Raw genomic sequence first — 13,798 nt, 5'->3', positions numbered from 1 at the left:
CGGGTTAAGCGCACGTGGCACCCCACCAATGTGCCTTGGAGCTCCGCTTCCCCAGAGCCCTTCTCCACTAGGGAAAGAGAAAGACAGGTTGGGAGTATGGATGGACCTGTCAACGCCCATGTTCAGCGGGGAAGCAATTACAGAAGCCAGACCTTCAACCTTCTGTGATCCACAATGATCCTGGGTCCATGCTCCTAGAGGGTTAAATAATAGGAAAGCTATGAGGGGAGGGGATGGGATACAGAGGTCTGGTGGTGGGAACTGTGTGAAGTTGTACCCCTCTTATCCTATGGTTTTGTCAATGTTTCCTTTTTTTTTTTTTTTTAAATATATTTATTTATTAATGAGAAGGATAGGAGGAGAGAAAGAACCAGACATCACTCCAGTACATGTGCTGCTGGGGATTGAACTCAGGACCTCATGCTTGAGAGTCCAACATTTTATCCACTGTTTCCTTTTTATAAATAAAAACATTTTTTTTAAAAAGCGCACGTGCTGAAGCTCAAGGACTGGCGGAAGGATACTTGTTGGAGCTGCCAGCTCCCCACCTACAGGGAAGTTGCTTCATAAGCAGTGAACCAGGTATGCAGGTGTCTTTCCTCCCTCTGTTTTCCTCTCCTCTCTCCATTTCTCTGTCCTATCCAACAACAGTGACATCAATAACAATAAATAATAACAACTACAACAATAAAACAAGAAGGGCAACAAAAGAAAATAAACAAATACTTAAAAAGTAAAAAAAAAAAAAAAAAAAAAAAAGGGAGTCAGGCGGTAGCACAGCGGGTTAAGCGAAAGTGGCTCAAAGCGCAAGGACCGGGGTAAGGATCCCGGTTCAAGCCCCTCAGCTCCCCACCTGCAGGGGCGTCGCTTCACAGGGTGAAGCAGGTCTGCAAGTGTCTGTCTTTCTCTCCTCCTCTGTCTTCACCTCCTCTCTCCATTTCTCTCTGCCCTATGCAACAACAACAATAATAACTACAAGAACAATAAAACAACAAGGGCAACAAAAGGGAATAAATATAAAATTTTTTAAATGATTTAAAAAAACCTAAAAAATAAATTAAAAAATAAAACAAATTAAAACAAATTTTTAAAAAAGCAAAAAAAATAATAAAACAATAAAAAAAAATAAATTGCCTCAGGAACAGTGGATTCATAGTGCAGGCACCAAGCCCCAGCAATAACTCTAGAGGCAAAAAAAGAAAGAAAAAAAGAAAGGCTGAGAAATAGGAAAAAGAGAGATAGGAAGAGACAAAGCGATACTTCAGCACTACTTCACTACTCATGAGGCTTTCTCCCCTGCAGGTGGGGAACAGTGGCTTGAGCCTGGGTATTTGCACATGATAATATATATACAATCAGTTGCACCACCACCTGGTCCTGAACATTGATTGACATGAAAGAAAGAGAACTCAGAGCACCATGACAGCACGTGAAATGCCAGGGATTAAACTCAGGAGCTTTAAAGTCCAGTGCCTTATCTACTGTGCCATGCAGCGCCCCCAACCCGAACGCCAGGGAGCCTGACAGGGTCATCTCCTCTGGACCTGCATTCAGACTTCAAGGAAGCTGGGCAGAAGGACGGGAATGGGTCGACACATTCTCCCCCCGTTATTGTTACAAACAATTATACTGTCACAATTGATTAATAATGCTTTGGCAGTGCCTGGTGGAAATGGAGAGTTAGAAGCACCCCCTCTCCCTTACACAGGGGCATATTTGAAAGTTACATTATGAAAGTGGAAAAGGTGGGTCAACATAGACAGACAAAAGAAGTTATGACTTGCCCCTCATAAAAACAATGCAGAGATTGAGGCCTCCCAGGTACAAGCTGACGTATTGAAACAAAGAAAGATTAATAGTTAAACTGTACCAGACCTAGATGAGCAGTGGTCCACGACTAGGCAAAGATCTGTATGCCTGCCATTGAAGATTAATGGTAGAGATAGCCCTCAACAAAAGTCTAAAACAATTCTGGGTATGACCTCCCCTGAGAACAGAATGATACAAAGTATTGTACCCATTCTTTACAGTTATAGGGGAGTAACATGTAGCTTGCCAAAGCCACAAGACTATGATGTTTATTGTTACTTCTTTATGCTTAGGCAACCTGAATGTAACCTGAAAAAAGTATAAAAGCTAATGCAGTTTCACTATTAAAATGAGTCCAGATTCACCCTCCAATAGAGTGTGGTGTCTATCTGTTCTCCCTCGCGCCGACTCCTGATCCACCTGGGAGGTTGCCTTCAAGACCCCTGACCCTCCTGCTGCTCATCCACTGTGGTGGTCCACGGCAGTGCCACGTCCCAGCTCACCCCACTGAACTTTCTTGAGACAGTTGGAAGAGAATCCTACTTTTCTCTAAGACATTTTCATTATTATTAGCACCCCTGGCTTTCTCTAGATTTCACAAACTGCTATTTTATATAGCTTCTTGATCTTATATAATTACTAATATAATACCATAGCCACAAAAACAGAACATTCATCTACAGATGAAACCATACTTTGTCCTGAAACATGATGGCAAAGGAGGGCCTGGTGGGAATTGAATACAAACGTGGAAAACTGAGAAATGTTACACATGTACAAACTATTGTGTGGGTCTCATGCAAGGTTGAGCATAGACGGCTGACCCCCCTGGAAGTCTGTCTATCAGCCTCCCACTGGCATGCCAGCTGTTGTGGTTGAGCGAGACAGCCCAGAGTACAGGGAATTCCAACCCGTCTATCAATCTCACCACAACACTTCACCCCTCCTCCCTCTGGTGGGTTTTGCCTTCTTTAAGTTTCTATTTCCCCGTTCCAGCATCACCCTCCATACCTTCCCCTTGCCTTGCTCTCTCTTTCCTTATAAGGAGATAATAGTCTCACTGGGTGGCTTGGCTGCCTTCCCCTGCACAGCTACCCCTTTATAAACCTGTAACTGAAACAACAAGGTGTTTCATCTACTGCCATAGTGCCCTGGGTGGTTTGTTGTACCATCCACTGCCACGGTGCGCTGGAAGACCGCTTAGCGAGCTCACCCCTGCCACTGCTGGCCTGAGATTCCCTGCTCTCCGTCTGCCTCCGGTGGCCAACAGACCAGATGGTGAAGTGGGAGCCAGGCTGGCCCGTTCCCCCAAAGAACCTGACACTATTGTATTTTATTGTTAACTGTAAACCATTAATCCTCCAATAAAGAAAAAGAAAGAAAGGAAAAGAAGGAAGGGAGAAACTGTATTTTGTTCTCTTATTGGAGCCAGGTCCATGGAGATGTTTTCTCTGATGAAACTCACAGCCATCTTTGCCAAGCTCAAGACACTTGCTGCAGTATATGTACCTCAAGGTAAACAGGGATAATATTGACGGTTCCCTAAGTCATAGCTGTTGGTGGCATATAAGTGCATTCTATAGGGTACATGTAGCACCAGGGACTGACCACCAACTTCAGGCAAGCTAGTCTGATGATCTGATGCAGCTGAAAAAACTTAGTTGGGGGGGCTGGGCCGTGCAATTGGCACACTCAGTAGAGCGTACACATTGCCATGCACAAGGGCCTGCATTCAAGCCCCTGGTCCCCACCTGCAGGGGTGAAGCCAAGCCATAACTGCAGGTCTTCCTTTCTCTCTCCCTTTCTATCTCCCCCTCCCTATTTCTTTCTGTTCTATCAAAACAAAAAGATGAAAGAGAGAACTAAAGAGAAAGGGAGGGAGAGATAGAAAAACCTTATCTGGATGTACATTATAAGAGCTGTTAATTTGGATATTTTGACCAGACATTAAAGACCACAAACTTGACATCATCAATAACCACAATTCCAAAGAATCTTGGCACCAGTGAAGTGGCTCTTTTCAGAGAGTATTTTAATTACCAGAGGCTACTCTTATTTCAGACTATTGGGGAGGAGGGTCTGAATACACAAAGCAAGCCAGAAATTTCAGCCCAAGTGTTTCAACATTTAAGAAATCTGTATAGTTAGCTGGAGCAGAGATGAAACATTTATCTTTCTCTTGCAACCACTTTGGTTTCCAGGGAACTGATTTCAGGCAGCGGCAGCAGCAGGCTGAGGCGAGAGAGATACATCTGTAGACACACACACAACACACACCAAAGTGAACGGGAACATTTCAAAGTGCCTTTTTATGCCTTTAACTCAAAGATGAACACATTTCAAGGTGACCCAATCCTCAAGTGACAGACAGTGTTTTGAAAGGGCCAGAGCGCTCCACTTAAACAATTTCTAGTGACATGTTGAAATCGCATCCTGGAGGGCTCTATCTGCTGTCTCATTTATGAGTCTTTCTTTCCTCACAGAAGCAACTCATTTTAAATGAATGCTTGAAGTTTGTCTCCCTAACAATTAAAATTCACAAGGCCTGGATGCTTGCAAAAAAAAAAAAAATTAGCAGTCACCATGGAAGACTTTAATTATTTAATTACACAACAAATCCAATTTCTTACTTTATGGTGCTCCTTATATCAGAATAACAAAAGACTGAGTTACATAACTCATGCTTACAAGCAAGAGGTAGAAGTTCTAAGGCAAAAATCAAAGTCTCCATTCATATAAGTATGCCTCACTTAAAATTAAAAAAAAAAAGTACATAACCATTATAGCAGCTGTGATTTATTTTACACACAGAACAGGAAGGATTTTGTTCTTCTTTCTGAAATATTACTCCTAGCCATTATATAAGAATGAGATTACACTAGAAATCTGAAAACTGAATTCCTTTAGTGAATGGAACTCAGTAGGCTGCTCTTGGTCTATTCCTGTGTTCAGATGGCTCCCTGGCCATCTGTGAATTCAGCTTCATCTTTCCCTTTTGACCTGCTATCACCACTTAGGTGACTAGCCCCCTTGAGAACCAAGAGCTCTACCAGAGCAGAGACCAGGTTTGCTCACTTTGGTTTTCCAGATGTGGCATGAGCACAAGAGTTACATTTGTTAAATGCCAGAGAAGCCAGGGGAACAACACAACTGGTAGGCCATCAGACTAGCATGCCTGAAGTTCCTGGTTCAATTCCGGGTGTTACATGTACCAGAGTGATGCTCTGGCTTATCTTTCCTTCTCTCCGTCTCCTGTCAAACTCTACTATGTAGGAAAATAGGGCGAAAAGCTTCACAAGTGGTGAAGCAGGGCTGCAGGTGTCTCTTTGTCTCTCTCCCTCTCTATCTCCCCTCCTTCTCAATTTCTCTCTGTTATATCAAATAAAATAAAGTCAAAAGAAAAAAAGAGTTCTTCAAAACAAACAAAAAATGCATAAACTGGGTGCCAGGTGTTGGTAGACCCAGTCCAGTACAGATGTCACCAAGAGCAAGGACTCTTCAAACCTCCAGTCCCCACTTGTGGACCGGGGGATGGGGGGGGCTTCATGCATGTCTGTCTTTTTCTCTCTCTCCCTCTCTCTCTTTTTGTCTTTATTTATTTTGGGTAGAGACAGAGAGAAATCAAGAGAGGAGGGGGAGAGGAAGAGTGGGGGAGAGACAGAGAAATACCTGCAGCCCTGCTTCACCACTTGTAAAGCTTTCCCCCTGATGGTGGGGACCAGGGGCTTGAACGTGGGTCTTTGCACACTGTAGTGTGTGCACTTAACCAGATGTGTCACCACCCGGCCCCCTCTCTCCCTCTCTCCTTCCTTTCTGCCTCAGTTTCTGTCTTTATCCAAATAGATAAAAAACATATTCATTTTATTTATTTATTTACCTGTAACACATACCCTTATTGTCTCACAGTTACCACAGGTCAAGAGTCAGGATATAATTTTTTTTAATTGTATTAGTGCCTTAATATTGATTTAGAAAATTATAAGATAACAGGGGTATAATTCTGTACCATTCCCATCACCAGAGTTCTGTATCCCCATTCCCTCCATTGGAAGCTATAGCAGTTCTCCCAAGGTTGCTCATACAGGTTGACTAGGTGATCAGATTCTTTTTATTTAATTAATCTTATGGGGGGGGGTTTGCTAGTGATTTACAGTATAGTCTTTAACACAAAGATACACAGCCTCTCATCTCCTCTTGATTGATGTCTAGAAGACACAATGTCTTTTCATCCCATCCCTTCCCCAGAGTCCTTTGCTTTGGTTGCTATATGCCACACCCAGTCCAACTTTCATATGTAAAAAGTGGGTATATTTACAATTTGTATTTATAAACTAAATTATTAAAAACAGTTGATTTATCATATATGTGGGGGAGAAAGAGAGAGAGAGAGAGAGAGAGGGAGAGAGAACAAGAACACAAGAACACTAGAGCCCTGCTCAGCTCTGGCTTATTAAGGTGCTGGGGATTGAATTTGGGACCTCAGAGCCTCAGGCATGAACGTCTTTTTCCATATCCAAGATGCTGCCTACCAAATTAAAATTTAAGCCATTTCTACTCCTCATCCTGAACAAGTGTATGAAACCTGGCAAGGTAGGGATGATGGGAGAAAACATGGTAGTCCATTATGGCTCAGAGTTTGGTTGTAGAAACCAAATAAATCAGGACCCAGTCCTGCACAGGGGTGAGCCAGGACCTAGAGTCTAGTTACCATCTGGAGGGTGTCTGCACAAAGTGGTGGTCAGATACAAGGGCCAAGCCAAGGACAGCATCTTTGTGAACAGAACAGGCTGGGTGATGGAGGAGCGGGGGAGGGCCTTCAAGTAGGATGAGGAGGTGCCTGGTTCTGACTGTTAAGAGACTGAGAAAATCCAGAGGATTTTATCCACTGGGTAGGGGAGGGGGGAGATCATTCAGCCCAGCATGTGAAACGTTTCAGAGAAAAAGGAAGAGAACAGAGTCAACCCTGTGGGGTTGGTCTATGATCGGAGGTATGAGGGTGATCATGGTTTTCACTATTTAGAGAAACACACGGATAAGCAAAGGAACAAATGTGTGTGGGGTGCATACACTCCCCAGCTCTCCTGAAACACCACTCAAGATGAACACACATACTACTTAGAACTTGACTTTTTTTTTTTTGTCATTGCCAGGGCTTCATCACTCCTGACTAACTTCTTCTGTTAAGAAGAGAGAGGAGGTAGTGCAGCAGGTGAAGCACACATGGTGCAAAGCGCAAGGACCGGTGTAAGTTAGGATCCTGGGTTTGAGCCCCCGGCTCCCCAGCTGCGGGGGGGCCACTTCACAAGTGGTGAAGCAGGTCTGCAGGTGTCTTTCTCTCCCCCTCTATCTTCCCCTACCATCTCAATTTCTCTCTGTCTTATCCAGCAATAACAATAACAACAACAATAAAGCAATAAGGACAACAAAAGGGAAAAAACAGCCTCTAGGAACAGTGGATTCAGATTCATAGTGCAGGCACCAAGCACCGGCAATAACCCTGGAGGCAAAAAAAAAAAAAAAAAGAGAAAGAAAGAGAGAGAGAGAAAGAGAGAGAGAGAGCAGTGACAAAGGGAAAGAGAAAGCAGTGACAGACAGAAGGAAAGGGAAAGAGAGAGCAGTGACAGACAGAGGGAAAGACATCACAGCTATTCCTGAGTGTAGTGGTGACCTTTCTCAAACCTGAACTTGACTTATATTTTTAAGACTTAACTTATTTACAAGAAAGAGAACAAATCATAGCCTTTCTTGGCATATGTGGTTTTGGGACTGATCTTGGGACACTCAGAATTTAGCTTCTTACAATAACAATAAAAAACAAGGGCAACAAAAGGGAAAATAAATAAATATAAAAAAATAAAAAGAATTTAGCTTTTAGGTACCACTATACAGAGAAGACATTTCTTAAAGAATCAGATGAACATCGGTGTCAGAGCAGGGAAAGTTTAAGATAAGCCTGGAGTATCTGCTTAAAACAAAAATAAGGACACATTTATTAAGAATGATGAAGTCTTCTTCACCTCATCTTGGATGGAGCCCAAAGGGATGAATCATGCTAAGTGAGTTAAGCCAGAAAGAGAAGGCTGAATATGGGACAATTTCACTCATGGACAGAAGCTGAGAAATAAGAACAGAAGGGGAAACACAAAGCTTGGACTGGGTTTGGCGTATTGCAACAAAGTAAAGGATGGGGATGGGGGGGGGGAGTGCAAATAGCATAATGGTTATACAAAGAGACTCTCATGCCTGAGGTTCCAAAGTCCCAGGTTCGATCCCCTGCATCACCATAAACCAGAGCTGATCAGTGAGTGCTCTGGACAATGTGTCCTGGAGGCCCACTTCCCCAGATTCCCGGCCCACTTCCCCAGATTCCCACCCCACTAGGGAAAGAGAGAGACAGGCTGGGAGTATGGATTGACCTCTCAGCACCCATGTTCAGTGGGGAAGCATTTGCAGAAGCCAGACTTTTCACCTTCTGCACCCCATAATGACCCTGGGTCCATACTCCCACAGGGATAAAGAATAGGAAAGCTATCAAGGGAGAAGATGGGATATAGAGTTCTGGTGGTGGGAATTGTGTGGAGTTGTACTCCTCTTATCCTATGGTTTTGTCAATGTTTCCTTTTTAGAAAAAAAAAAAAGGATTCTGGGGGAAGGGGTGGGGGTGGAGGCTTTCAGGTCCTGGTGCATGATGGCAGAGGACCTAGATCAAAGGTGAGAGTGTTTTGCAGAAAATTTATACACGTCCAACAACTGTATATACTGTAAACCATTAATTCCACCCCCATATGCCAGAGCTGAGTAGTACTCTGGAAAAAAAAAGTCTTGGGGGGTCTGGAGGTGGTGCACCTGGTTGAGTAGACATGTTACAATGTGTAAGGACCTGAGTTTGAGCCCCTGGTCTCCACCTGCTGGGGGAAAGCTTTACAAGTGCTGAAGGTATCTCTCTCTATTCCTTTATATCTCCCCCTCCACTCTCGATTTCTGGCTTGACTCTATCCAATAAATAAAGATTAAAAAAAAAAAAATCTTGGCAGCCCAGGAGGTGATGCAGTGGGTTAATCATTGTAATTTCAAATACAAGATCCTGAGCTCAATCCTTGGCATCAAATGTGCCACAGTAATGCTCTGGCACTCTCTTAATTTATAAATAAATATTAAAAAAATTATTGTATATTGATTCTGTTACTTGCAACTTGACTTGCTTCATGCGTTAGTTCTAACAGTATTTTAGTGTAGATATTACTCTAGTTTTCTTTATGTATCATTTCATTTGTAAACAGTGACAGTCCTCCCTTTCCCATTCCATTTTAGATGACTTTTTATGTCTTGTCCTTACTCTGGGCCTAAAAGACCCAATACTATGCTGAAAGAAAGTGGCACGTTGGGCATCCTCGTCTTGTTCCTGCTCTTAGAGGAAAATCTTTCAACTTTTCACATTTGAGTACTATGTTAGCTGTAGCCTTGTCACATATGGCCTTTATTATGCTGAGGTACTTTCCTTTTATGTAGTTTGTGGAAAGTTTTTATTATAAATGGATTTGAACTTAACTTTTTAAATCCCATTCTCTAACCTACTTTCAACTACACTCAAATTTTCACATTACCTGGTAAAAAATATAATGTTTTGTTTGGAAACAGGACTGACTTACATAACTCAAAGACTACTATCATACTCTTCCACACAAATTAAACAAATTAGTTAAGAAATTAGTGAAAGGTGTTTTTTTTTTTGGGGGGGGGGGCTAGGAAGATAGTGCAATGGCAGAACACAGGACTCGTAGGATCAATCCTGACACTACCATAATGCTAGTGCTGAGTGGTGCTCTGAGCCTGAACTCTCTCATAAAAATATAAATCTTTTTAGAAACAGGCTGGGGGTATGGATTGACCTGCTGAGTCCATGTCCAGCAGAGAAGCAATTACAGAAGGCAGACTTCCCACCTTCTGCACCCCATAAAGAATTTTGGTCCATACTCGCAGAGGGATAAAGAATAGAGACCCTTTCAATAGAGGGGATGGGACATGGAACTCTGGTGGTGGGAACTGTATGGAATTGTACCCGTTACCTTAGAATCTTGTACATTACTATTAAATTAATATATCTATATATGTGTGTGTTTATCTTTTTTGGGACTGGGCAGTGGCACAACTGTTTGAAGGCACTTGTTCCAATGCGCAGGGACCCAGGTTGAAGCCCCCAGTCCCTACCTACAGAGGGGAAACTTCACTAAAGGTGAAGCAGTGCTGTAGTTCTTTCCTTCTGTCTCCCTCTGTATCTCTACTTCCCCCTCTCAAGTTCTCTATTCTAGAAAATAAATAAAATGTAAATAATAATAATAATAAATGCCTTAAAAAAAAAGAGATGTTGAATTGCAAAGACAGCTCACAGGGTGAGGTGCATGTATTACCATGTGCACTGCCCAAGCTGGATTCTCTGGGGATACCAGGGAAAGCTTCCATGCCCTGGTGTTTCTCCCTCTCTCCCTCTCTATTTGAAAATGTTGACCTAGAATGGGGATGGCCCCAAAACAATACCAACAACAATAACAACAACCTTCTCTGTGCCTCAGTTTCTCAGTTTGCTTATCTAGGAAAATAGGGGTCATAATCATCATCATATCTTCTTCACTGGGATGTTGTAAAGATTCAATGAGGTGATATAAAATGCATTTAGCTTTGCGAGCTGGGTGGTGATGCACAAGGTTAAGAGCACATAGTACTAAGGGAAAGGATCTGGGTTCAAGCCCCAGACCTCCCACTTGCAGGGGGGATGCTTCACAAATGGCAAAGCAGGTCTGCAGATGTGTGTCTGTCTTTTTTTCTTTCCTTTCTACCTTCTTCCTTCTCTTTTTAAAAATTTTTTAAAAATATTTATTTATTTTCCCTTTTGTTGACCTTTTTGTTTTATTGTTGTAGTTATTTTTTGTTGTTACTGATGTCGTTGTAATTGGATAGGACAGAGAGAAATGGAGAGAGGAGGGGAGGACAGAGGGGGAGAGAAAGATAGACACCTGCAGACCTGCTTCACGGCTTGTGAAGCGACTCCCCTGCAGGAGCTGGGGGCTCTAACTGGTATCCTTATGCTGGTCTTTGTATTTGTGCTACATGCGCTTAACCGCCGGACTCCCTCTTTCTTTCTTTCTATCTCCCCTTTCACCCTCAATTTCTCTCTGTCCCATCCAATAAAATGGAAAAAAATGTCCACCAGGAGCAGTGGATTTGTAGTGCCAGCCCCAAGCCCCAGAGATAACCCTGGATCTAGGCAAAAAATTAAAAAATAAAAATAAAATGCACTTAGTCTTCCTGTTGAGATGGAAAACTACAACAAACTAAAATGCATTTAGCCTAGCACATAGCTACTTCTCTATGTTGGCACTAACACTGCACTCTAGTGCACACACTGCATAGTGTCTGGCTCACAGGTGTTAAATAAAATCACTGTGCAAGCACCTTCCCCCCTGAAAAAATCTGTACATTTATGACCCTGTTCAAAAAATTATTAATTAAAAACTAATTCATAGGGGGCGAGTGGTGACACACCTGCCTGAGTGCACACATTACAGTGGGCAAAGAGCAGGGTCCAAGCCCCTGGAGCCCACCTGCAGCAGGGGAAGCTTTATAAGTGGTGAAGGAGGGTAGCAGGTATCTCTCTCTCCCTCTCTCTATCCAAAATAAATAAATAATATATTTAAAAACAAATTCATAAGGGCTGGGAAGCTAGCATAATGGTTATGGAAAAGATTTTCATGTCTAAGGTTCCTAGGTCCCAGGTTCAGTCCTCAACACCACCATAAGCCAGAGCTTAACAGCGTTCTGGTTTTTAAAAACAAAACAAAAATCAAACAAACAAGAAAGAAAAATTCTATTAAATTATAAAAATCAGCACTATCAAAACCAGACACATTCTACACCAGTTAAGCAGTTATGCCTTTATGAATATCAGAAATGAATCCCCTACAGTGCTGATCCTCAATAATTTCTTTAAAAGACACTAAAAGTTTTAAGGCAAGAGGGCCAGAGCACTGTTATCACAAGCCATTTCAGGTGGAGCTTAGGCATTTTAATCAAATTTCCTAAAACAAGCAAAAGCAAATAGGAAATAACTGCATAACACACTGGCAATTATTTTCATTGCAGCTTTGGCTTGATTCCCAGTTTCTCAGCCAAACTTTGCTCTGAGACAGCAATCACTGTCCATCCTGCCTTCCCAGTGCCCAGGATAATTACCACTTTTAGGGTCTGGTAAGAAAGGTTAGATGGCCTAATTGTATTTCTCAGAGGAAAAGACACTACGTTCAGGAGAAATAATCGATAATTCTGAAAACGCCAAAGTAAGATGTCATCTCACCCATTACCCCATCTCTTATCTCCAAGATTTTCCAAAGAAAAGCTCCTTTACTACCAAAGTCCATATTCCAGAGATAGAACGAGTTTGAAATGTAATGTGCTAAAGGGCAGTGACTCAAGGACAGTCAGTTTTTCTTGAGGAAATCAGTTGTCACTGTAAAAACATACTCCTACCACTTAGCAAAAGTCCTGGAACATTTCTTGAAGTCCAAACTGCTAAACAGAACAGTCTAGTGCACTTTAAAGAGAAAGGGGGAAAAAAAAAAAGCCTCTGTACATTGCATATAACCTAAACCTAATTTTCTCAAAATTAGCCCCTGAAAACAGCACTCTGTAAGATAGTAGTAGTATATGCTAGGTCACACACACTTTACAAGCACTTTTACTTTCTCTCATTTCAGCTCCAAATCACTGTATGAGAGAAGTAGATAATACTATTATTTTACCATTTTACAGAAAAGAAACTTAAGCATGGCATGGTTAACTGGCCCAAAGTCACAGCTACACTGATAACCCAATATACTAAACATTCAACCTAAAAAGTTGGTCACATGAGGTAGCGTAATCATTAGGCAGAACGACTTTCATGGCTGAGGCTCCAAAGTCCCATCATAACCCAGAGCTGAGTAGTGCTCTGGTAAAAAAAAAAAAAAAAAAAAAAGCAAGTTAAAATACTTAAACTGAGGCTTTTAACCTTTGACTTGATCATGGCTTTACTGTTTGAATTACAAATCTATCAGTTTCCAAAATCTGACCCACCATATCAATGAAATGGCTTCAATGGGGAGAGAATATAGACTCTTTAAAAGATCTTTCTGGCTTTAAAATCATATGCAACCTAGTAGAGAGACCTGCCAACTATTATTCCACCAACAAGATGACTTCTGAGTGAGATGTGTTGGAATTACCTATTTACATTCAGGGTTTGTTTTGTTTTGTTAATTTTTTCACCAGAGCACTGCTCAGCTTATGGTAGTGCTGGGGGCTGAACCTGGGACCTTTGGTGCCTCAGGCTGGAAAGTCTTTTTGCATCACATTATGCTCTCTTCCCAGCATGCACAGGAATTCCATTCAAAGTGCAGAAGGAAAGGTGTTTTTATTTTTTAAATCAGAGTCTTAGTATTTCATTTTTGCTCTTTGCAGCCAGGGAGTCAGGAGGTGAATGAGTTAAGTTGTAATGGCAAAAAGTCTTTTTTTTTTTTTTTTTAAACCAGAGCAAAATGTAGTGGTGTGTGTGTGTGTGGGGGGGTATTGAACTGAGGATTTGGATCCTTTAGGAATGAGTTTCTTTGCATAATCATTACGCTATCTACCTCAACAAAAAGTCAAATCTATCCCTAGCCCTTTCCTCATAAAATCACGGATTGGGGGCCAAAGCCTCGGTGCCCATCAGGGCAACCCTGGGGGTTCCTGCTGGGTTTGAGGTGGGCTGCCTGGTGGGCGCGCACACTACAGTGCTGCTTCCCCCAGCTCCCAGGTAACCAGGGCCGGGCGGGAGGGGGCCAAGCTGGCCGGCTGCAGGCGGCGGGGTTGCTTACCCAACTCGGTGCCGCGGTTGTGTGCCGACATGTCGCGGGTGAAGCTGCAAAGGCGGGACCTGGCCTCCTGCCCAGCTGCGAGCTTCCTCCTTCCGGCGCCTAAG

General features: G+C 42.5%; 1 protein-coding gene across 1 annotated transcript in view; it reads right to left on the bottom strand.

Annotated features, from left to right (window-relative positions):
- Positions 1-13,798, bottom strand: part of DERA (deoxyribose-phosphate aldolase) — a 122,793-nt gene extending 108,995 nt beyond the window's left edge. Inside the window, exon 1 of the mRNA XM_007527618.3 lies at positions 13,695-13,798. Within this exon, the coding sequence (XP_007527680.1) occupies positions 13,695-13,725 (31 nt within the window). The 5' untranslated portion in view covers positions 13,726-13,798. The remainder of the gene's footprint in view (positions 1-13,694) is intronic.

Source organism: Erinaceus europaeus, chromosome 7 (assembly GCF_950295315.1).
Source record: "Erinaceus europaeus chromosome 7, mEriEur2.1, whole genome shotgun sequence".
Taxonomy (NCBI): Eukaryota; Metazoa; Chordata; class Mammalia; order Eulipotyphla; family Erinaceidae; genus Erinaceus; species Erinaceus europaeus.
The sequence above is the reverse complement of the archived record's forward strand: the minus strand, read 5'-3'. Positions and strand labels throughout refer to the sequence as shown.